Here is a 25,079-nt window from a genome sequence, read left to right as displayed (position 1 = left end):
AGTCCAGGCTTGTACCTAAATGTGTTCGTTGTACCAAATCTACAGGTGGCAGGCGTCCAGTTCTGGACCTAGGCAGACTGAATCAGTACGTGCTCCTCGATCGGTTCTGCATGGAGACGCCATTCAGGGTTCTTCTTTCCATCCACCTCTTCGACTGGCTAGCCCCACTAGACTTAAGCGGGGCCTACCTGCACACACCAATGCACCCAGCGAATTGCCACCTCCTTTGAATTGCCCAGCTGGGCCAAGTATTCGAATTTCAGGTGCCCCCTGTTCGGGTTATGCACTCTGCCCTATGTGTTCACCAGAGTGATGAAATGGGTAGTGCTGCTGCTTCACCAAATGTCGGTACACCTCAATCCGTACCTAGACGACTGATTATTACACAACCCAGACAAGGGGTTATTAGCCAAACACGTCAGGCTAACACAGGATTTACTTCACCAGTTGGGCTCTTTAGTAAATCCCATCTTGATCCTATGCACAGTTGGTGTTCCAGGGCATGGAGTTTGACACAGAGGTAAGCATGGTATAGCTATTTCAAGCGTGTTGCTTAGCGCTAAGCAGCCTAGACGAACGCCTAGTCAGCGTTCCCTCAGTGTCCCTCCGAGAACTAATGCGAATCATCAGAATGATGACCTCGGTTCGAAGGGTGGTTCCCCAGGCCGCACTACGCAGCCGACCGGTACAACGCTTGTTGTTGCAACGCCGAGCTCTCCTATGGGAACTAGATAGGCGGGTTTTCATCTCGGACTAAGTGAAGGAAGCCCTGCCCTGGTGGTCGTCACTGGCCAACCTCAAACAGGGGGCCCCCTTGGACCCACTCGCTGCAGGTATGACTCTAGTAACAGATGCCTCCCTCCAAGGTTGGGGAGGGCACCTATTGGACAAACAAGCCCAAGGATATGGCCCCCGCATTAGTTTCGGGACCACCATATCAACCGGCTCAAACTGAAAGCAGTGTACTCAGCACTACCACACTTTCTACCCATAGTTCGAGACCACAGAGTCCTGCTCCGAACAGGCAACGCAGCGGTGGTCTCCTTCAAGAAGGAGGGGGAGACGCATTTCCCATTGTTGTCAGTCCTAGCGGAGCAAATTCTCCTTTGGTGCCTGGAATCCAATGTGAAGCTAACTGCACACAACCTTCCGGGGGTGAGGAACAGTCTGGCAAATGCCCTTACGCCTACCTTTCCTTCCCGCTAGTTCAACAGGCATTGGAGAAAACTTCGACAGGTGCACACCTGCATATTGTCATTGGTCGCACCCAATTGGCCAAGCAAGGCCTAGTTTCCACTTTTGTTGGAAATGCTAGTCGAAACACCAGTAGTGCTTCCAGACTTACCGGACCTGCTGTCCCAACCGGACGGCGCACTACCAACGAGCCCAGCGGGTATCACTTACACGCATAGAGGCACTCAGTAGACCCGCACATACGAAAGCTTTATCTGAGCGGGCTGCCAACATCCTGGCCAGGGTGAACAGGGATTCCACCAATGCGGCCTACGTTTCTAGGTTGCGAGCATACACTGATTGGTGTAGCGAAATGGAGATTGATCCATACCATCCCTCTTGGCCAGGTAGCAGGCTCCTTAGTCCACCTGTTTAACGAAGTGGGTTTGTCCTACGCAGCGATCGTTGGCTACAGGTCGGCCTTGTCCCCCATCATTGAGAACGTTGTGGGAACAAGACTAGCCGACTGTCCTATTATTAGGAGACTATTTACTGCTTTCCAGATGCCGAGACCCCATACAAGGGAACTGCCCAACTGGGATTCGTCGGTTGTTGTTGTCCGCTCTAAGCAGACCGATTCGAGCACGGAGTTGCTACCAAAACCGTACTAAGGATTCAGGATGGGGTGCCAGGCGCATGTCTTTGTGTTACGGCCCAGGCAGGCAGGATAGGCCGGCCTCCCTAACTTCCATCACCAGGTGGACTACTGCTACTGTATTAGAGGTCTATAATACTTTAACTTCCTCGACACAGAGCTTGCAGAGACACCAAGTATGAGCGCATGAGGTCTGTGTGATTGCTAATTCCCTAGTGCTAGCGTCAGCCCCCCCCCCTCACGCATATACGGAGAGCAGGCTTCTGGAGAATGCAGAACGTCTTTATCAACTATTACCTAAGAGACGCCCAATCCCTTGAGGAGGGTCTCTTTAGGTTGGGTACCGTCGTAGCGGGTCAGACATGGTTTGCTGACCCAGCCCGAATGAGCACAGGGGCACTGCGCATAGGCGATAAGTCAGTCTCGGCATTTTTTTGGACAGATTTCTCTACCATCAGCACTCCCTGGAAGCTCCCAGGTCCTGCTTTGCAGCCTATGCCCTCATGCAGAACTGCTTCAGTCTTTACTTCGAAAGCATACTACCCCCGGAGTTAGTTGGAGTCTAGCTTTCTCGGGCACACTGAACCCTTTCACCGTAGCAGCCTTTTGGCTTCTTGCTCTGGGGACAGCACAGGCAAGGTAAGACACCACCCTTGTTGGGTCTTAACTAAGGTGTTGAATGATTACTGTAGAGTGTTTCATCCCGAACTGGGGAAAGACTTTCATATTCTTTTCTGTTTGCTCGGAAAAACCCGCCACCTATCGGCCTCTGACTCAGTTCAAAATAGTCATTTTGACTGACCGGAGTCTATGGTGGGTAATTGAACGTAGTGAATTTAGGCAGAGGGTTCTCTGAACCCGCCTATTCACATAGTTCATACCCACCATAGACTCCGGGTCCCCCCCAATCACCCAACTCTTTCCGTAGCGTTGGTCTAAGTCCTCAAGACTGAGAGAATGGAACCAGAGTGATTAGCCAGCAGTAATGGCCCTGCCATATGGCCTCGGTCACGTGGTTCGTAACGTAAGGGAAAAGAATCTTGGGGTCATGGGGCTTCCCTTGACCTAGATTCTATCTCTCCGTCATTGGCAGAATCGCTGATTAATGCCTACAGTTCAAAATAGTCATTTTGACTGACCGAAGTTTATGGTGGGTATGAACTATGTGAATAGGCGGGTTCGAAGAACCCTCTGCCTAATTTTCACCTAATGATCTGAGATTCAACTTCTTTAAGTACTGTGTATACAAAATTACAGTAATGCAATTTACATCGAGAATAATATGAGTAACACACAGCCCATTATTGTGATAACTGGGTCACCCAGGCCATTATTTCCATTATTATATAGTGTTGATGATCCAGTCACTGCATGACATGTTGTATACAAGCTATCAGGTTGATCCGGTTAAATACTCATTAGAAAGAAATTTTCCAAAGTAAAAAAGTGAGAAAAAAAACGTCATTGGCACTGTGACTTGTATTTCAGTGACTAGTGGATATAATTTTGAACTACATTTAAATCCAATGAAATGTAATTACTATTATTCTGATACATGTACTTTGAATTAGGATTGTAAGTAAAAATTTGGGATAATATTTTTCTCACATCCACCAGAGACTTCCACACTGCCGAAATCTAACCAAAACAAGTAACCTGTAGAATACTATGTGGGTAATATTTTTATATTGATTTTTGTTGCATTTGCAGCAAATAGTTACCAAACAATGAGAAATCTATAGGATTGCATATACCTCTCGACTGGCTACACATGCATAATTCAAGCCTGTCTAACCGGTGCTTATACAAGGGTTTAATTACAACACCTAGACGGTCTGTGGTTATAGCTTCATGTTCAGAGTAATTATCCTTCACTGTGAAGGACAATATGGGAGTTGACTTAAATGACTGGTGGAAGCAAGGCTGGTAAAATTTTGCGAAATAGTAGTTTGTTAGAATTACCAGACACGCAATCGAGACATTGAGGGATATCGAAATATTGATGATAAACAGCAAGTGATATTTCCAGAGATATAGTTGGAATTGAAGCAAAGGAGTGGCCTATTAACCCATGAAACTAGCCCTGAGTACAGTCCTGAGAAGTCGCATAGACCGAGGATTCGACACCCGCCTACAAATTTATGGCGGAAAACCGTTCTGCAGTTTTCATGATTGTAACCAGCTAAAACATCTATCGACTAATCTAGCGATCACAAATACCTTTTTTGTGACTGGAAAATGAACCTACAGCACTGGAACGTTGGCGAAAGCTAGTTTTACGCAACGAAAGAAGTATTGGAATAGCCTATTTGCAAACTCGCTAGCGAATTGGCTAACTACTTGAGATGCTGAATTGTTCGAGTTACGGACATCGAGTTACAGAAATAACCACGCCCATATTGTTGAAACCACGCCCAAATTATAACTCGATGTTCAATCATGATTAACAATTAACAGAACTTCGAGTTACGGGCAACATACATTTTAGTTTTTGTTGACCGTCCACATTCAGCAAGCAAGGTATCTGGATGAACAATAACTACAATCTACGTTGCTTACTGTTAATTAAAGTTCGAGTTATAAAATTTGAAAGTTAAACAAAACAAATAATATATGTTGCCCGTAACTCGAAGTTTGATTAACTGTTATTTAAAGTTCGAGTTACTGAATGTGGACGTTTAACAAAAATAAAAATATATGTTGCCTGTATATAAGTTCTGTTAACTGTTGATTGAACATCGAGTTACAATTTGGGCGTGGTTTCACAAAAGTGGGCGTGGTTTTAAAAATATGGGTGTGGTCATTTCTGTAACTCAATATTTTCGTAACTCGATGTCCGTAACTCGAACATTTCAGCATCTCTAACTGCTTGGGTTAACTGAGATTCGAAAGCCAACTGTTTAGACAAAACCCAAGCAGTTAGCTAATTCGCTAGCGAGTTTGCAAATTTGCTGCCCCAATAATAGATTTGCTGTAACAGAACCATAACATTTATAAAAGGCACAGTGCTGGGAATCAATTCGAGTAAACCTGAAATATACTCTTGCAATTGCACACGAGTCGTAAAAACGTAGTTTGGTGACAGTTGGGAATGATACCAAGATTTAACAATTCCATGAGAAAATCGCTATGTTCTTTTAACACATGAAACGGGTGTGCATAGAGCGAATTTTGTATAGTTTCAATACGCATACACGCACCCGTATATATTTTGACAATAAACTCCTCTTTCACATTATGCAAATACAAACAAGACATTAAACCTTCCTGACAGTAACATATAAGTGTTGTAGTATAAACCCGAATAAAAATTACGAACTCACGGTGAATACTTCTAGCGAGTCACCCCTTTATAAACGTCTTCAACTAGCCTAGGCCAATCACTAATGTGCGGGGTTAATTAACTTTGCTCTTCCATAAAGCATCAGTTTCCCACTTCAAATAATCATAAATACCCTTGATACCCTGGAGAAGTACATTGTTTCACAAGAACGACTGTCTTCTCAATTTTCTCAAGATAAACATCCCAGGGTTGTTTTGTTTACTAGAAGAAAATGTCTTTTGGCAGCATTTCGTGTATTAATTTTCATTACACAAAAAAGCAGCAAATACTGTTACTGAAGCACTGAATTTGCATGATTTTTTTCCCCGGCCATTCACGCAAACTGCAAATCAAGTCTTTTACTGAATCCATAGTTGTTGACACTTTGCAGCCGCAATGATGGTTGCATTGTGACGTATTTTGGCCCCCGGAATCTGACCTTGCATTCTGGCTACATTTACCCCCTTTTCATACCAGTTCAATTTCTTTTATTTCATCCAGATTCCATGAAATTTAATATTTAAAACCAACCTTTATTTAACTTTTCTAAAATTATTTTATTGATCAAAAGACCTTTCACTCCTATCATGCAATCTCCCACAGTACTTCGGCAGACACAGCGGCGATCGCCAACATAACTACAAATAACCTCGCTTTCAGGAGCTGAGGAATAAAGACGAGGTAGTTTATTTAATCAGTGCTGAACTAGAGGCTGAAATTATAATTAAGTTCGTTGTCATATAATTTGTTTATTTCAATTTCTTCTGAAGTCAAATAGAATGCACTGGTGAAACACGGTAGTAAGCATGAGTGAAAGGATGTTTTTGGGGGTATAGTTTACATTGTGTATGGAGTGGTAGGGTCGGGTGTCATATAATTTGTTCATTTCCAACTCTTATGAAGTCACATAGAATTTCACTTAATTTATTTTCGCTGAAACGTTTTCAAGCATTACATGTGAATCCGATTTTCCCTGTGCTTTGTCTGAGGTAAATGGCATTTTCACTGGAATTTATTTCAGGAGAAAAATGTTTTCAGTAAAGATGTATACCACATTATTACATATGTACTGCAGTTTATTTTGATTCGTCTATGAAATCGGTATTTCCACACCCCATATGTAGTCCTTTCAAGAGTAGCGTTTTCGAAACATAGCAGGAATAAACAATGTTTAGAAGTGCGATATTTTACCCTTGGGGTACATGAATATACTTGCCGAGTGAAATAAAATTTGAACAACAGTAATGGTACTTCTAGGCAGTCACTGATTTTGACTAAAACTAATTTGCATATCACCCATGCAATAATGTTTTCGGTATTTTCAAGGTCAATATGCTAATGAACATGGTATTGGCGATCCGCTCCACTAAGATTGCCCCTCAAATCATTTGTGTGTGTGATTTCCAGTGTTTTCACGCATTAGCTCTGTGATTTTTTGGCTTGGCCAATTTCACTCAAACATGGCAGGTCGGTCACACCTTCACCCTAGTCATCAGGAAAATTCTGCAAAAAAATGTTGGTCCACCGTTGCCATAGCAACAGTAAAAAAAAATGATTTTTGGATAGCTTCGAGCTAAATGTATCTCCTACAAATTTAGGATACAACACCTCAGACATAGCTCATTGTACTCGGCTTGAGTCTGGGCACAAAGTTACTATTTGAATTTTCGATATCTTTTTTCATCAATGAGAAAGTTGACCCCAAATTTAGAGTAACTTCTCACCAGGTATGGCTTTTTAACTAACTCTTCTGTGATTTTTTTTTTGGCTTGGTTGATTTTGTTCATACTTGACAGGTAGGTCGTACCATCACTAATTGGAAAAACAATCCTGACCCACCACTACCATGGCAACAGCCAAAATCTGTTTTTTGAATACTTTCGCCCCGAATTTATTACCTCCTACCAGTCTTGTAATAACAGTGTTCAAATGATCATGCCTTTTATTTTGGCTACGTTGCGCACTGGTAAGATATCGTTCAGCAACATTTTTGGCATATTAGCTGTACACGACATGGAATACTACGATTGAGAGAACTTGATGTATGTTGACTGAGCTTTATCATAGACCATCAACATCAAAGTACCAGGAGGTTTCTGCTGGCGACGTTGCGGCGTTACCCAGTTCCAAATAAAGATTACCAACGCCAAATGAACGACATTTTTACCGGAAATCAAGATTCATTTAATCCACAAGCAACATCACAAGCGAAGTTGTAGAGTGCAGCTCATCAACGACCGCTGTAGACGAAAGTCACTCCATCAGTGGAGTACCGCAGTTGTGACGGCATGTTTGCCAATGCACAATTCTGTGGAGGAAAATTTTTAACTTAATTTAAACTACATATGACTGATTCGCGCCAACCCTTCACCATTGTATTCAAACGAACCACGTGGTGTGCTGTTACATTCTCCTTCGAACCCGGAATTCAACTATTAGGGGCGTTTCAATAAAAAAACACATCGCAAATCATGCAAATTTAGCATTTTTAAACCAGTATACTAAAAAAGAAATGCTCAGCAATGGAAAAGAAGGATAGATATCACTTTTCAGTATACACATCTCTGTTTATACAATCCCTCACATATTCTACTCCCAATTATTCCTGCGTAAAATGGAATAGCCTCTTTCCTTGTTGACATTCTGACTAAAATCACGTGATAGGCTGTTACAATTGGCTGTTACATACTCTTTCGCCGGTCTGAAAAATGTGTTTAATTAGCTCTCATTCAAGCGACAATGCATATTTCCCAGTGGGAGTGAACCTAGTTCGAATCTGCCATTAAAAAATAGGGGTGTTTTCAGCAAAAAACGAATAACCCTTGAGTGCACACAATACACTGAATTTCAGAACAAATCTTGCATTAGTTACAGCAACAGAATACCACAGAAATATCAGACGAAACATGAAAACACTAAATATTGTATTTTGGCCTGAGCCCTCTCTATTGCAATTCCAGGAATTAACCCCATATGTGCATCCATTTCCCACCTTGGTATCACCCAACCCTGAAAACAAATTCTTAATACCACGCTGAAGCGTTTGGTAAAAAACATTACTGAATTTCTTATCGATCAGGGTTTTTTGTGATTTTGGCGAGGGGTTTGATGCTGGCTGCTTGTGTCTTTCTGTTTCTTCTCACATTAGACTTGCTTGACTTTTACCATATGGTTTTATTTAATGATGTTGCTCACAAAATCTAGAAAAAAATATATAGTTAACCAAACTAATTTTCTCACAAAAGAACGGTGTCAAACATTCAGGTTTCATAAATCTTGAATTGGAGGTACGACTGTTTTTTAATGAAAAAAAACAAACATTTACCTTGAAATATTCTTGCGCTCCATTCAAATTCAGAGAATACTCTTCAATTGGCAATATAAGCCATTTGGTAATGCACTTTACCCATGAGTCTTTGCTGGTCTCCTTTGATCATAGGCCAATTTACTGCCATGCATTATTGTGATTAGTCGAGTTGTATTCAATCATTTTTTGATATTCATAAATATTTTATATATCAAACACATTCATGCCTTCATGAAATTCACCGTACGTGATGACTGATGAACTTTTACTTAGAGGACAAACATAAAAGCATTAAACTCTGGAATTATTAATTCAGTTTTGTCAAAGCATGGAGATCTTACCTCCATGGAGGTTTTTTGGGGGGTTTTGTCACCATTCAGTGATGATTGACATAGGATGTCGAACTAACTTGTGAGCAAAAGGAAGGGTATGTCTTTTCTATAATAACAACAGTTTTTCAGAGGCGACGGCACAAAATTTTGCATGGGTGGGTGAGATCTGCTCACATATATATAAAAGTTAAAAGTATAAAAGTTTCAATTTCCCTTTTTGACAAACTCATCAGACCTATCCTCATTTATGGTTGTGATGTTTGGGGTGATGAATTCTCCACTAAATCACCTATTGAAGACGTTCAATTAAGTTATTGTCGGTATCTACTAGGGGTGTCACAACACACACCAATTATGGCCATGTATAGCGAGTTAGGCAGATACCCCCTTGACGTATTTATAAAAAAAAATAAAAAAAAATATTACAGTCGGGCCATGAATTCTAATAATGCGTTACTCAAGGAAGCTTTTGTGGTTAACCAAAACATTAAAAGTAAATGGTATCTAGAAGTAACATCGTTATTAAACAATATCCAACAATATCATTCAGTTAACAACTGTGAAAAATTAACCTCGGCACAAATGAAACAAATTGATTTGGGCATCAAGGATTTATTTCTAACAAGATGGAAAGGTGAGGTCCATAATGATAACCGCACCAAAGCAAATGAGAAAAACAAACTGAGAACATATTGGCTAATCAAATCAGATTTAAACCTTGAGCCATATTTAGTCAAGCTGAAAAACTTTGAACTGCGTAGTGTGCTTACCAAATTTCGTCTTAGTGACCATAGTCTCAAAATTGAAATGGGTCGTCATAAAAATATCCCATTAAACAACAGGGTTTGTGACATGTGTAACAAAGGTCTAATTGAGGATGAAATGCATTTTCTGCTAGAATGCAACAAATATAATGAGTTGCGTACCAAACTGTTCAATAAAGCTAAGGATATGATCCCAGCATTTGAAAATAAACCTGCAGAAAAAAAATTCATGGATTTGTTACAGAATGAAAACGTTATTATACCAGTAGCACAGTTCATAAGTAAAAGCTTCGAAGTCAGGAAGCAGGGTCTTACTTGACATCTTACTGCCTGCTGTTAATTTAGTTATTTTTTATTAGTTAGTAATTTAGAGATTTTGTATTATTTAGTAATTTAGTGATTGTGTTTGTTATTTAGTATATTGTGTTTTTGTTTTGTTTTTATATATATTTTTCTTCTTGTACTTTGTGACCATTTTCTTTCCCTCCAGGGATTGTGTAAGAGTCAATAAGTAAATAAAATAAATAAACCAACCTTGCGCCAAAGGCCTTGACACAAAGGGTTTCAACTTGATTTCAACATTTTTTTGAGGGGGGGGAGATCACACACCCCCCTGTGCCGCCGCCACTGGTTTTGTGATGTCTTGTAAACTTTCTATTTATGAAGGTGGAAAAATATTTAAAAAGCAAATTATGTTTTGTTTTTGTTTTTGTTTTTTTTTGTATTGCATCTATTTACGGTAAATCCATTCCAATAGTTTTTAATATAGTGATTAAATAAATAAAATAGCAATTGTCCACTTTTTCTTCATTATATCACAGTCCCTCTATCACTATGATAGAGGGACTGTGATTATTACCAAACGCTTCAGCGTGGTATTAAGAGTTTGTTTTCAGGGGTTGGTGATACCAAGGTGGAAAATGGATGCACATATGGGGGTAATTCCTGGAATTGCAATAGAGAGGGTTCAGGCCGAAATACAATATATAGTGTTTTCATGTTTCGTCTGATATTTCTGTAGTATTCTGCTACTGTAAATAATGCAAGATTTGTTCCGAAATTCAGTGTGTTGTGTGCACTCCAGGGTTATTCGTTTTTTGCTGAAAACACCCCTATTTTTTAATGGTAGACTTGAATAGTTTTACTCCCACTGGGAAATCTGTATTGTTGCTTGAATGAGAGCTAATTAAACACATTTTTCAGACCGGCGAAAGAGTATGCAACAGCCAATTTTAACAGCCTGTCCGTGATTTTACTCTGAATGTCAACATGAAAAGAGGCTCGTCCATTTTACGCAGGAATAATTGGGAGTAGAATATGTGAGGGATAGTATCAACAGAGATGTGTATACTGAAAAGTAATATCAATCCTTCTTTTGCCTCGCTTAGCATTTCTGTTTTAGTATACTGGTTTGAAAATGTTGAATTTGCATGATTTGCGATGTTGTTTTTATGAAACTCTCCTATTGATCGAATCCCGGGTTTGAAAGAGAACGACACACCACGTGATTCGTTTGAATACAATGGTGAAGGCACGCAAGCATGACTTACGTTGTCAGCAGTAGTCACTTGTGATGTTGCTTGTTAGCCGTGGATTGAATGAATCTTGATTACCGGTTAAAATGTTGCTTATTTGGCGTTGGTGATCTTTATGGTTGCGCCTCCATGGCAATCGCTAATTTTACTGCGGTTGGATCTTCCAAGAGCCCTTCGGGGTTTATAAAACTCATTCAACATACATAAAGTTCTCTCAATCGTAGTATTCCATGTGATGTACTCCTAATATGCCAAAAATGTTGCTGAACGATTTTGCCAATGAAAACAAGCCGCTAGGCTGGTTGGCGATCCACTCCACTAAAAAAAAAACAAGCAATATGTTTTCGGCTGTTGCCATGGTAGGACATGAACGTGAAGCTAACGTCGGTTTATAACTAAAACCGGGCACCGTACACAAAGTTCACAAAAAAACATTCAGTCTTTAGAAGTCATTTTATTTTATTGCTAGGACGTATTCTGTTGTTAGGGATTGGTCAGTTACTTCGGCTGGGGGGGGGGGAGGTCGGTGTATCAGTAGGGGGGTTACCCTGTTTTTGATTTTGCGAATGGGTGGGTCACCCTGTTTTTGATATGAATAGGGGGGTTCACCATGTTTTCCACAATTCACACACGCGCTTATGCATATATTTTTTTAAATTTTATTTCAGAACAAAAGATACAAAAGTTAATCGTACAAATGTGTTCTTAATAATAACTATTACCCATATTGCCTATAAATTTGTTGATGCAAATAATGTTATAGGCTAAATATTTTGGGGTTGAAGTTGACAAATAACTAACAGATTATGCAATGCGGCAGAGCCCCATGCAATTATACAGTTAAGTTTTGAACACATCCCAAGTCCATGTGCTGCTGATATCAGATTATTTTATTTAAAGTCTGAAGTCACCATTGTATAAGATATTCACTAGATTTATCCAATTGTAGCTGGAGACGGAAAAACACAGCAATTAGTACATTTTCAATGCACATCATACATTTTGTAATCATGTCAGAGCCAAAACTGTTAATGTTTCTTTGTTTTTCGGGGGGGGGTCAGCATGTTTTAAAATATAATGTTGGGGGGGTTCCGCCCACTTTTTTTTGATAGGGGTGGGTCAACTGAGATTTACAGCTGGCAAAATGGAATCTGCCGGGACCCCCCCCCCCCAGGCCGGAGTAACTGAACAATCCCTTAAATTTATTATTTCCAACCGATAGTATTTTCTAGATTGGAGGCAGCATTTACAGTTCATTCAAAGTTCAAAGTTGCGTCGGGATTACGTTGATACAGTGTAACAATGTCGGCGTCAGTGATCTCTTACCGGTGTGCAACGTAGCCAAAATAAAAAGCATGAATACAAGACTGGTAGGAGGTAATAAATTTGGGGTCGAAAGTATTCAAAAAACAGATTTTGGCTGTTGCCATGGTAGCTGTGGACCAGGATTGTTTTTCCAATTAGTGACGGTACGACCTGCCTGACAAGTATAAACAAAATTAGCCAAGCCAAAAAAAATCTCAGAGGAGTTAAAACAGTAAATTGTTGCCCACACTCAAGCGGATTAGAATGAGCTACGTCCATGCTTTTTAATCATAGAAATGTAGGGTGTGATACATTTGGCGTGAAGGTATTAAACAATTCAGTTGTTGGCTGTTTCCATGGAAACGGTGGCCAGACTTTGTTTTCAGATTTTACCAATAGTAACTTTGTGGCCACACTCAAGCTGAGCAAAACGAGCTAGGTCTGAGGTGTTGTATTCAAAATTTGTAGGAGATACATTTCCTGATAACTAGGGTGAAGGTGTGACCTACCTGCTAAGTTTGAGCAAAATCGGCCAAGCCAAACAAATCACAGAAGAATTAATACGTGAAAACACTAGAAATCACACACACACACAGGACAATCCAAGTGGAGCGAATCGCCAATACCATGTTCATTTGCATATTGACCGTGAAAATACCAAAAACATCATTGCAAGGGGGATATGCAAATTAGTTTTAGTCAAAATAAGTTACTGCTTAGAAGTACCATTACTGTTGTTCAAATTTCATTTCACTCGGCAAATATATTCATGTACCCATACGTAAAGTATCGTACTTCTAAATATTGTTTATTTCTGCTGTTTCGAAAAACGCTACTCTTGAACAGACTACTTTATTCGCTCTCAGACCTCATTTGCATATGGGGTGTGGAAGTACCGATTTTGATTTCAAGGACGAATCAAAATAAACTGCAGTATATATGTAATAATGTGGAATACTTCCTTTCACTGTGAACATTTTTCCGCTAAAATAAATTCCAGTGAAAATGCCATTTCCCTCATACTCTATTGAGACTTGACACGGCACAGTGAAAATTCGATTCACACCATACTAGTGCTTGAAAACTTTTCATCGAAAATAAATTAAATGAAATTCTGTGTGATTTCATGAGAGTTGAAAATGAACAAATTATATGACACCCAACCCTACCACTCCATACACAATGTAAACCACACCTCCAAAACATCCTTTCACCAGTGTATTCTATTTGACTTCAGGAGAAATTTAAATAAACAAATTATATGACAACGAACTTAATTATAATTTCAACCTCTAGTTCAGCACTGATTAAATAAACTACCTCGTCTTTATGCCAACTTGAAGTTATTCAATGCCTACATCAGTGACTTCAAAATCTATGTTTCAATTCTAAGAATTTCACTTGCTATTAATTGCATGGGAGTGCCAGTCTTTTATTTTCTATTGCAATGTCAATTTCTTGTGATTACTCAGACCAGAGTGCTGCAACTAAATCCTGGTATAAGCACCGGTTAGGCAGTCTTTAACTATGCATGTAAAGCCAGCTGAGAGGTATATCCAATCCTATCGATTTCTCATTGTTTGGTAACTATTTGCTGCAAATGCAACAAAAATCAAATATTGAATATAAAAATATTACCCACACAGCATTCTACAGGTTACTTGTATTAAACGTTTTTAGATGTTATTTCTCTCCCCGGAGTTGTAAATGGTTGATCCCTTGGCATAAAAAATACACTTTCTCTCCTCTCCTAATTAGGGAAGGGGGCGCTGTTTTAATCGTGTGCTTGCATTTTCAAGATGGCGGAGGTTCACTTTTTCTTGATCGTCGAAACTGTATTGCTTTTTGGTGCGTCACTATGTGGATTCATTGCTTCGATAACTATAGGTGTTACACGGGTACGTATAAGCATGCTATTGAGACGTTGTAGTAACTAAAACAAAACATTACGCCCTGTAGACACTATCGAGACACTTGTGATTTGAAAGCATTATCGCGTACGTACGTGACCGAGATAGCGTAATAATAAATAGCTTGGTGTGACCAACAACCTATTGAGACGCTTACCAGGTTGTCTAGGTGCGGCTCTAAATAAGCACTTTATGATATCCGTGTGCTACCCTCTAAATTTGGATCGTTAAAATGATCCTCATCACACAATTTCACTAATTATGAAATGTACCTTCTGGAAATGTGTATTAAATATTTGAAACTGACTAGTTTGTTTATAAAACTTTTGTTTTATATTATATTTTTAAGAGAGCTATGCTGTAAATGTGTCTTCTAGCGGATAATTTAAATGTGCTATAATAATAAATTGGCCACTCGCAATGATTTATGCTTCCCACCTGCACATGCTCAGTAAATCGATATCCAACTTATACCAAAAATAGATGTCTGCATGTGACTGATAACAATTTTGTGTTTTAGGATAAACTCGGTGGTTGTCCCTTGTATGGAGAGATTAGTTGGTATAATGCTACAGCCCCTACGCTTGATCACTTTGGTTCCTCATCGTCATGTAATTTTTGTGTTGGTGTACAAGTAATAGCAGCACTGTATGCCTTGGGATTCGCTTTTTTTCACATCTATGTTCTCATAAAGAGAGAAGATAAGTAAGTTGTTAACTTTTGCTGATTGTAATGAAAAAAAAAAAACGTAGGTGAAGCTGTTGACACTCTTGGTGCAACAAAGGCATTCCTTTCATCTTTCTAAATATTTATAAATTTCACTATTCAAATTGAAATGAGCTATTGGTCGATTGAATAACATTGTAATATTTTCAGTTGACATTGTTACGTACTGTGCTTGTTGATTGGCTGATTGTATTTGACTGCCACTGAAATTTTTAAATATTTTTAAAGATGAAGATATGCCTTTGTCACACCAAGAGTAGTTAATTCTTTTACTTTACATAGTGTCATGTATATAGACATCCCAATGAATGCAGTGTAATTTCTATTTCCACAGAGATTGCATACCCTTTAGCTACTAAACTAAAAATAATTTGGTTTAAAGGGGAACTAAATAGAGCCCAATTTGGTGTATGTATTTATCAAGTTATGTATATTGATTATAAATTTGAAAAAAAAAATTAAAAAAAATGATTATCTTCAGAGTTATGATGATTTAAATATGAGAAACCATAAACCTGCGAAGGACTTCCGTTTGCGCCATCTTGCCATTAAAAAAACCTGCCCTCATGAGGTATAAACAGGAAAGGTAACAAAGCATGATGACGAAATAGTATCTGATTAAATATAAACATCTTAGGGAGCCATAGTTGGCTGGACTGGTGAAGTGACTTCTAGTCTAGGTTGTTTTGACTTTTAAGTTAATGTTATTTACATTGTAATCAACATACAAACATGGATGTGCGATTGATCGAGACTGGCATTTGTTTTTGTCTAACTGTCTAATAAATGCTGTTTCCGGTACTGCACTGTGCGTTCAAATTATTTCTAAGTCTGGATGCTGGAGTATGCAATCGTAGGGTGGTGGTGGATACATTTTCGTCCATGTATTCACGGGGATGCACTGGCAAATCATGGGACAATTGTCAGAGGAACACCAAGCAGTTTTGAAATAAAACTATCATCCGAACAAGGGGCATCGTCGACAATATACTCTCATCACTCACACTGGACTGATCTGAATCTTCACATTATACCGTACTTTCCTGATCATAAGCCCGGAGGCATGAACACGTAAGAGAAAAGTAAGGGATGAGCTTATACTCGAGGACCATCTCAGAAAAGATGATTTTGTTTTGGGGTTAAACACTGTAACCATCTTGCCAACAATGAAAAATTATCCATAAAATTTATTCGTTCACCAAAAAAACACACACATTTTATTACAGTACGATTTACATACCGTCTGAATTTACGTTGAAATAATGGGTAGGGTCTGTGGGGGAACAGTCAAAGGCAGTTATCACTATCTTCGTTTTGGTATGTTTTCGATCGTACTCAAACTCTCGATGCAAAGCAATGTTTCACCTTGAGGTTTTTCAGCACGATTTGACCTGAAACAACTTCCTTTGACCTAACAGGTCATGTCTTTCATTAACCAATCAAAAAGATCTGTCGTAATGATGAAATTTTTCGATTATTGACGATGATTTTTTAACGCAATGCGGAAGTGAATTACCGAATTGTTAAAATGTAGCACTAATTGCAAAGAAAAAACAACGATTTTTTTCCCTAAGAACTGGTGATTCGCAATTTCCGAAAAGTAAACAACGGTTAATAGTAACCATGGGTAAACAGTTGTGGAGGAAGAATTTAAACATCTTTCACGGTCGCCAACATGTCGTCATTCAAACCCTAGGCCTTTCATGATAGTCTCAAAGTAAATCATGCCCAATAACCAGGTACACGACTTAACGATCACATTTTTGGCTTCTCGAAACCTACTACTCAAAGAAATATGGAATTGGATTACTCGAGTATTGCAACATCGGGGTTCATCCTGAGTAAATGACAGAATAGAAAGGATGCGAACCACGTTGAGTTTTCTCATAAAAGCATGAACCAAACCACCATGCCAATCACGATTATTATAAAATGAAACACTTTTTACATGCATATTTTAAAGAATATCGTCGACGCCCAGTAAAAACACTCTGGTCTTATAATCATGAATGCCCTCAACTCGATAAATACCTAGAAAAATAGAGGGATGGGCTTCATACTTGGAGAGGCTTAGATCGGGGAAGTACGGTACTTTAACGCAATTGGGCTTCCACACTCAGAATACTGTGGTTCAAATGCATAATGCTCTAACCCCAAAACTCTAAAAAGCACATTGTGCATATAAAAGTTGCTAGCACTTCAAATGCCTATCCAAACTACAGTTATAATTAAAACAAAATTAAATCACTGCAATATTATTTTGAATACAGTTTAGAATATACACAACTATAAATTAAGGCCGCATTTAGGTACGCTTTAATATTTCAAGATAGGAATTCATTGTTTTATTTTTGTTTATAGCAAAAAAACAAACAAAAAACAATTTTATTATTGATTGTTAATCAACAAGCATTAAATCAAGTACTCAAGATAGAATCTTATCTATGAAATATCCAGAATTTGTCATCTCATAATTTTTTACTCAATATAAATGTTTATTAGTGAAACAAAGTTGATGGTCAACTATTTTTCAAGTAATGGCCATTTTGTGTTTTTCGAACCCTACTGCCATTGGTGAAGACGTCTCCTCGTTACTTGCGTTTGTGCATGGTCAGATAGTGCAACAAATTTATATTTAGATTAAGGATGGGGTTACAGAACGCAGTGTGTAGATAATTCTATTGCTTTATATAGTAATATGTATCGTACATATTTTTCTGATGCACCCACTCAATTTAATTAATTAAATTAAATATCATCAACAGTTCTTTAAGCATGCCTGGGCAGGTCTCATTTATACTTGGCATGAAAGTCGCACATGATGGGTTACTGATACGTGTCAAGTTTGTTCTTGTTCCGTAGTGGCCATGTTGGTTTTACTTTTTATGGTCTTTAACCATTTCTCGTATATGTTTTGACCAATTTCATCAAAGTAGCTAAAGTATATGTACGTCTGAAACACACAAGTAACGTTGTACTTGAAAGTCAAACATTCATTGTATTTTGTGTTGACAAACAATCTATTTTATATGAACATTATAAGGGATCCGTATCAAACATATAAAGTAACATGATGACAAAATGAAACAAATTAATTATTTTTAAATGGCCCCAAATTTCGGCCTGTTGTTGAAGGTTACATTGTGCACATCAATGGCTTGTGTAGTGATTATCAAACATCAGTAAGTATGTTTGCAATGAATATAAATAATATGCGTAAATGTAATTTAAATTCCATTAACTATTTGATTTTAATGAAATATTCTTTTTCTGTTTTCATTTGCAGGAATACCAGAATAGTGCCACCTTTATTGGTGAATACTGGTTTGACTATCATTATTTTTATTCAGGCCTGTGTGGTCAGTGTGGGATTTTTACAGTGGTGTAAAAGCATTGAATATAAAGATGTTATATCGGAGTGAGTTGCACTTTGTGAATAATTTATTGAGTTAACCCAATAGTTAGTGAGATTCCAACTACCGGTATGTGCCTGTTCAGTCTGAGCAAACTTCTTCTGATGGTGGATATTTTATTTTTACACATCAATTTCACATCATATATATATTGCGTTATCATTGTGATAAAGCTATTTATAGTTTTTAAGCCATATAATCAATAAGTGCTTACAAATGAGCCAACCCATAATTTTGTTGAAGATGACCAGATGAAATGAATCTAAAAAACGAACCTTTTTGATGTGTACATCATCTCCAAGTATGGGCACATTGTCACATGTCACCGTGTATCAATTCATATTTACTCTTATGGTTGATTATTTACACAGATGTCGAGAGGGGCAGAGGAAACTTCTGCCATCCCGTCCTGAAATGGACTTTTCATCGTTCTTTGATTACTTGACATTAGGAGAGGTAAGTAACAAGATACAATGTCTATTCACATCCCCCTCCCACTACTACTCTGAGTTGGTTTGAGCATTTACCTACAAATCCATGATTGGATTATAACCATTGTAACATAATTTAAAATTCAATCAATATTTTGGGTTGACATCAGAATCCATGTCATCAAGAGAAATGGCTCTTTCTGATTATTAAATCTTTTCTTACGTTTTTTTTTATCTTGGCATCCTATACCAAATTTCCATGTGTAATTCTCAAAATATTTGTCCTATACAACGTCTATCAAAAACCTTGCCCAAGGCACTGTTTTGGCAGGGGAGCAATCAAAAACTGTTCATTTAAGTCACAACAAATATCTAGTACAGTTGAAAATATTTTTTTGTATCATTCCAACTCACCTTGAGTCAAATTTATGTTTTTTGTAGTCACTGACAATAAGCTGTTATCCCATAAAAATGCTAAAATTAGAATACAAATGTACTAGTGACATATTCCATCCTTGTTAACCATGTGACTACAATTTATTAACCTGTCATGACTATTGGATTGAAGGAGTGTTAACGAAAAATTGACAAGAGATAGGGTGTTCGTTTGGATCCAGTACTTGACCAAGAATATAATCCTTTCTTTAAAAGATTGTTCAGAGCAGTGAGTTTATATTAGACAAATACAGTAATACCCCTCTTCTTCTTACCTGTCTATGTGTACTTGACATATGTATACTACTGTTATGCTCCCTAGTTTTCAACTCTACTTGTCAAACAACAGATAGCTATAATTGTAAACTACAGCTGTAACTGATTTAAATTTGTAATAAATGACTTATCATTAGTCTCACATGTCAGCGTGTACAAGCTTAGAAATTGTGTCCTATTGATGAATCAGTATAGATGTCAAGAATAGGACTCTTCTCAGAGTGTCATCATCTTTTCATTTATATCCAAATAATATTTAATCATCTTCTCATTAATCGATCAATATTGACTCTACACTAACAATTATAATTATCTTTTTATATATAAATGCTAATTTCTCTTTTTAAAAAAAACTTTCTGATATTCCATGTTACCATTTCACTTCATTTAGGTTGGTTGTTTAGTTTGTTAGCATGAAAAGACTTTGGTGTTGGTGCAGGTTGCCTTTTTTGCTACTATACATTAGAAATGAACACACCTATCAGAAAATCTTTTACATTTCTTTCATCATATCTTAAATACCAAAATGTAATGGCTTATTATGTTCCATCAACGATTACCGTAGATAAACTTGTGCAATTTTGTACCGTTTTCCTCTCTGCCATTCCTTCAGAGCACTTCTTGGTTTTCGTTCCTATTCTGGGGTGCATTAGTGGTCGTCTGCATCGTCCGACGTTGCCGTGACAACAGCATGCCTGATGACCATACAGCTGAAGAAAGAAAACCAGTGTTGGGACCTTCTTTAACACCTTCGCCATCTGTCCCGTCGTAAATGACCAAGCAGTTGCTGAATGCAGAGACATTAGGGGATTCCGCATGGCATGGAGTATATCTCTTCAAGTGGTCGGTTTTGAACGTCCTCGTAGTTTATTTTTATGCATGTCTCAGCTATAGGCGGTGGAACATGGGTTTATTGTTGTGCATTTCACTTGTATCACATGCATACACATGGGAAGTGAATTGAAGTGGGAATGTTGTGACGTGTAATATCGTTGTCATTTCACGCAAATCATGTATTTATCTGCATCAATCTTTACGTACTTATTGCTTACAGTATGAATATTAGGCATCTTAGGCAGTTCACATTACAATAGAGGATTTGTCTGCAATTTTGCAAGATTTCTCTCTATTATTTGTCTATAATCTATGTGTTTTATGATCTACATAGATTGTATGCTACTCTGCCTGTAATAATTTATTTACGAGATTACCGGTAGACTGGATGGTGTGATTTGAAACATTCACTAGAATGTGGCTGTACACTACCTTATGAAAATTATTCATATCAGTCATATGAATCATCAATATGCGTTTCTCATAGTATCTTTTCATAAAGAACAGCACCTTCTTCACATTAGTCTAGCGAAACCACAAGTTGAATCATCGTCGTTTAGTAAACTGTGTAATGTCTGTATGTTATTTTTTTTAAATAAAAAGCCTTTTTTATCGTCAGTATTTGTCATATATAAGAATCAAATGTTTGTATATAAATGTTGATATGATAGTGTAATTATTTTATTTAATTGTGTCATTTGTTATTTTGTATGTCAATCTTGGCTTATCTCTTAATGCTTAAAGTATGCATGCTGCTTCACATGCTATCTCAACACCTAACAATATGCCATCAATAAATGTGAATGTTTCTATATAAATCTATAAATTCAATCCTGAAAAGCCATAAAATATTTTATTACAACCTGAGTCCTCATTTTTCTAATGTAGATTTTTTCCTGGATATCTTGTCTGCTCTTTGGTGTACTGGCTTGTATCATCATTGGACGATGCCTGGTTAATAGAAGACGTCAACCAACAAAAGAGGCCTATACCACTTCAGAAAATGCAACTATAGCTGATCATGAGCAAATTCCAGGTGTGATTTGAGTGTTTAGCATGTCATTGTATAATCTTGGTATATTATCATTGAAATGTGACAATTTGAATATTTACTTCTGGATCTCTTCTTGCTTTCTGTGGTTGGTTTACTCTTGTGATCAGTTCAGTTTATATGCTTTATTATGGTATTTCATGCAAATGAAACAATGAGGCTCAGTTGCTACGTTTTGGGGTATGCAATGCGATTTGTAAATGTAGGAGTAAAAAATACATTAGAAGTATTAGTTGCATATGATTCCTAGTGAGAGGAGGGGGGGTTCGCTCAGCCAATGAGGAAGAATTTATTTTTGTTATTTACTTTCTTTTTGTCTAAAGTGTTTGTATTTTTTCTTGTCATAAACTGTTTTCTTTCTTTGATTGTAATAACTGAAATTCTTTTCAAACTGAATATTGGTAATAATGTCATATTTTTGTGGTTACAATAACTCAAACAACATCAAATTTGAGTTCCATTTGTATATAAAATCTTGTTTTTCATAGTATGAGTGGAAATTTTTGTTCAAAATTATCCATTTAGGAACAATGAGATATTTATGCTATGTATACCACGTCAACTTGGTGTACAAGTACAAGTAAATTGTTGTAACCCTAACATAACCCTGACATTTAATTCGTCTGTGTCATTTTTCTCACAAATGTTAGTCTACCATATTGTTAGTCAGTATGGGTAAATGTTGGCCAGTAGTTTTATTCATTACTCATGGTCGCCTGATATTATTGTCAAAGTGCACTTTTGTTCTGTTAAAATTTCGATGAATATTTTGTTCTGCCAAATTGTTTGTCCCGTATTTTTCCTGTTTAAATGTTGGCCTGTAGTTTTCCCAAATTATTTGTGGACAAACTGATAATTTTGACTTCCTATTCAAATTTGCATTCAATAAGCTCTCCCTTTTTTACCCTGTGTGCTTTTAGTGATCCTTTCTTTTAGATGATTCATAGTCATCAATTTTAATTACACCTTCCAAATTATACTTTCCATACCGAAATGAGTATCTATAAACAAAACAAGGGTCAGTTTTATAATTGTTGCTCGGTATTTGTAGTCAGTCATCCATTAATTTTTTTGTTTTTTTGTGCAAGCATGCATTGCATGATTGCTATGTTGCCCATGGATCACCATATGCTAATGTATGTCATCTCTAAATTTGTGTTTGCCTTACTGGTGTTGACATTTTTCAAACAGACTAAGGGGTCATTTCTAGATGTTGTAATAGTAATATCATGCATTTTGATGATCTCTATTTTTGTTTTGGCAGATATATTGTTGTAAAGTGACCTATCTCTAAATTACCATATTTTCTGTCATTACAAATTTGTATCACATCTTTTCAACATCAACTTCCTTTCTGTTAAAATTATATTATCTCTGTTTAATGAACAAAAGTGAAGTAAATGTGAAAAACATTTGACGCTAAATGTATAAATATATAGTAAATAGATAAATTAAATGAACAGTTGATTATTTTCATGTGACGATATACAATTAAAGGTAATTTAAGGTTGGGAATTTTGCTGTTACGTCATGTATTTCCCAACATAAGAAATATTTTTGCTAGTACTTATAGTCCACTAAGGATTCCCTTCCATATTGCTTCCAACAAACCAAAGATGTCTCTGATTGCATGGACTTAAAAATTTTCATTTCTAGATTTTTTCGTAGTATAATTAAAATGTTCTTTCTTGACTGAAGATATTTTTAACTGGATTGTTTATTCGGTACAACAAAGATTGAGCTTTTTTTCATCATACAAGATCTATTTATTATGTTTACATGTCCTGTGTCTGGACCTGACTCCATTACACAAGTTGTGTATTAGGTGATAAAATGTGTTTTTGATATGCTTGATATTTTTTGAAGCAGCTTTATATATTTATTTAATTTATCTATTTTGTTTGTACTATGTGTTGATTTGCATACATGGGCACGACTACATGCAAATTGCACATTGGGTCTTTGTAGTTAGCATCTGAATTACTGTAAAACATGTCTTTTTCGCGAATTTAACAAGAGAACTGATTAGCTAATTCAAGATGTCGCTAATGACTTTATTATACATTCAAAATGGCTGGCAAACAAAGAAATCAACAATGATTCGCTAAATCTACATTTTGCTATTACGTCATTTTACCACAATTCGCTAAAATTGCATGTTGCTTTTAAACATGTTTTACAGTAGTTTCTGACTCTTTTAGGCACAAAGCTGTGAATAAAGGTAACTACATCTGTAAGTGTAACATTGCATTTAATACACAAAGTGAAGTCGGAACCCTACTCATAGTTCACATGACAATGTTCATTGGTTTATTGTGTAAAATCATGTTATTGTCCCATGGCACAGTGTGCTACAGTGACATATTTTGGGAAACTTGTCATTTTTGTCATGGCATTTTTTGGCACCCCATCATTTTCAGACAATATTTGTTTTTCAGCATAGGTCACCAGCTTACAATTTGAGATATACCGGTAGCTCTGCCATAGGAAGCTATGGTAAAAGCGTTATAATACTGCCAAAACAGCCACTAAAATTTTTTTTTGTATTACCAGAGTACAATTTATTGCAAAATGAATAAACTCTGGGTATTTGCATCTATGAGTAAGCTTCTACCTTAAGTATCTACCAGTACTTGGGGGAAATCAACAGATTGTTGAGTTAGTTAATTTTCACTGGTATTGATTATTTTGATATTTGATCATATTTAACTGGGTTTTAAATTTTTGAGTTTTACAGTGAAATAATGAGTGTTATTGTAATTTTGATGTAGATTTGATTTAGTGGATTCTCTTACCACAACAAAAATAACAAAATTAAAAACTATTGAATAATTAATGCCCTTTACAGTGTACTGTAACCATGGAATACTTGTATATATGTACCGATAGTATGGTTGAGCGGTGGCAATGCATAGGAGGATTAGCATGCCTGGGGATTACAATTTAATTCAAATTAGGTTTTTTGTACATGTGTATTGGCATGAATTGTCATTAAATGCATGTAGGATACATTCAGTAAGACGTGCACACTGAAATTATGTTAAAACTTTCTGAAGTACTGTCTTTATGAATTTAAAAGTAGAATGTAGTGTTTGACCTGATCTTGTAAGTTCATATTTAAATGTCTTGAAATTACTTGTGAAAGTGAACCTAAGCAATGAAACAGTTATTTGTAATGTAGTAAACTTTAATGATGGTCTAGTGAGATTGATGATTACAATTGATTTATTTCCAATTTGAATCATGAAATCAAATCAACAGTAATAGAAAAATTGTTGTTTGTAGCTGATTGTTGATGTAGTATAAATTGTAGAGTGGCCTTGCTCTGAAGTACCGATATATAATAAAGCAGTTTTTTGAAACGCTTGATTTTGGTTTTATATGTGAAGGTGAGAAAATGTAATACCATACTCATCTGACTTGCGGTTCATGCTTAATTAAGTACCCAACTCCCACTTTTAATTTGTATATTGGGTAGTGCTTATGCTTGTCCACTAATAATGATGGCAACTTACAGTAGTCCTCCCCTGACTCGGCTAAATAGGCACTATCAATGAGATTGTAGGGAGGCTGACATTGATAGTTTTCCTACTTACGTCAGTGGAACGCA

The 25,079-nt window shown here is 37.0% G+C and overlaps 1 protein-coding gene across 2 annotated transcripts; it reads left to right on the top strand.

Annotated features, from left to right (window-relative positions):
- The first annotated feature begins 14,179 nt into the window (after positions 1 to 14,179).
- Positions 14,180 to 24,835, top strand: LOC102804808 (transmembrane protein 179B-like). Of its 2 annotated transcripts, none has more exons than XM_078005695.2 (5): positions 14,180 to 14,291; positions 14,824 to 15,008; positions 18,316 to 18,447; positions 18,814 to 18,898; positions 21,307 to 24,835. In XM_078005695.2, the coding sequence occupies exons 1-5, from the start codon at positions 14,193 to 14,195 to the stop codon at positions 21,463 to 21,465; spliced, it is 660 nt and encodes a 219-aa protein (XP_077861821.1). In that variant the 5' UTR covers positions 14,180 to 14,192; the 3' UTR covers positions 21,466 to 24,835. The 2 variants fall into 2 exon arrangements, with proteins under 2 accessions (XP_077861821.1, XP_006824847.1); XM_006824784.3 differs by lacking the exon at positions 21,307 to 24,835 and adding an exon at positions 20,198 to 21,036.
- The last annotated feature ends 244 nt before the right edge of the window (positions 24,836 to 25,079 follow it).

Source organism: Saccoglossus kowalevskii, chromosome 2 (assembly GCF_978046115.1).
Source record: "Saccoglossus kowalevskii chromosome 2, keSacKowa6.1, whole genome shotgun sequence".
Classification (NCBI taxonomy): Eukaryota; Metazoa; Hemichordata; class Enteropneusta; family Harrimaniidae; genus Saccoglossus; species Saccoglossus kowalevskii.
The sequence above is the reverse complement of the archived record's forward strand: the minus strand, read 5'-3'. Positions and strand labels throughout refer to the sequence as shown.

Coding starts and splice junctions, on each gene's coding strand:
- LOC102804808 (XM_078005695.2), top strand. CDS start 14,193: ATGGCGGAGGTTCACTTTTTCTTGATCGTCGAAACTGTATTGCTTTTT. Junction 15,009..18,315: donor CTCATAAAGAGAGAAGATAA/GTAAGTTGTTAA, acceptor TTTCATTTGCAG/GAATACCAGAATAGTGCCAC. Junction 18,899..21,306: donor ATTACTTGACATTAGGAGAG/GTAAGTAACAAG, acceptor TTTCTAATGTAG/ATTTTTTCCTGGATATCTTG.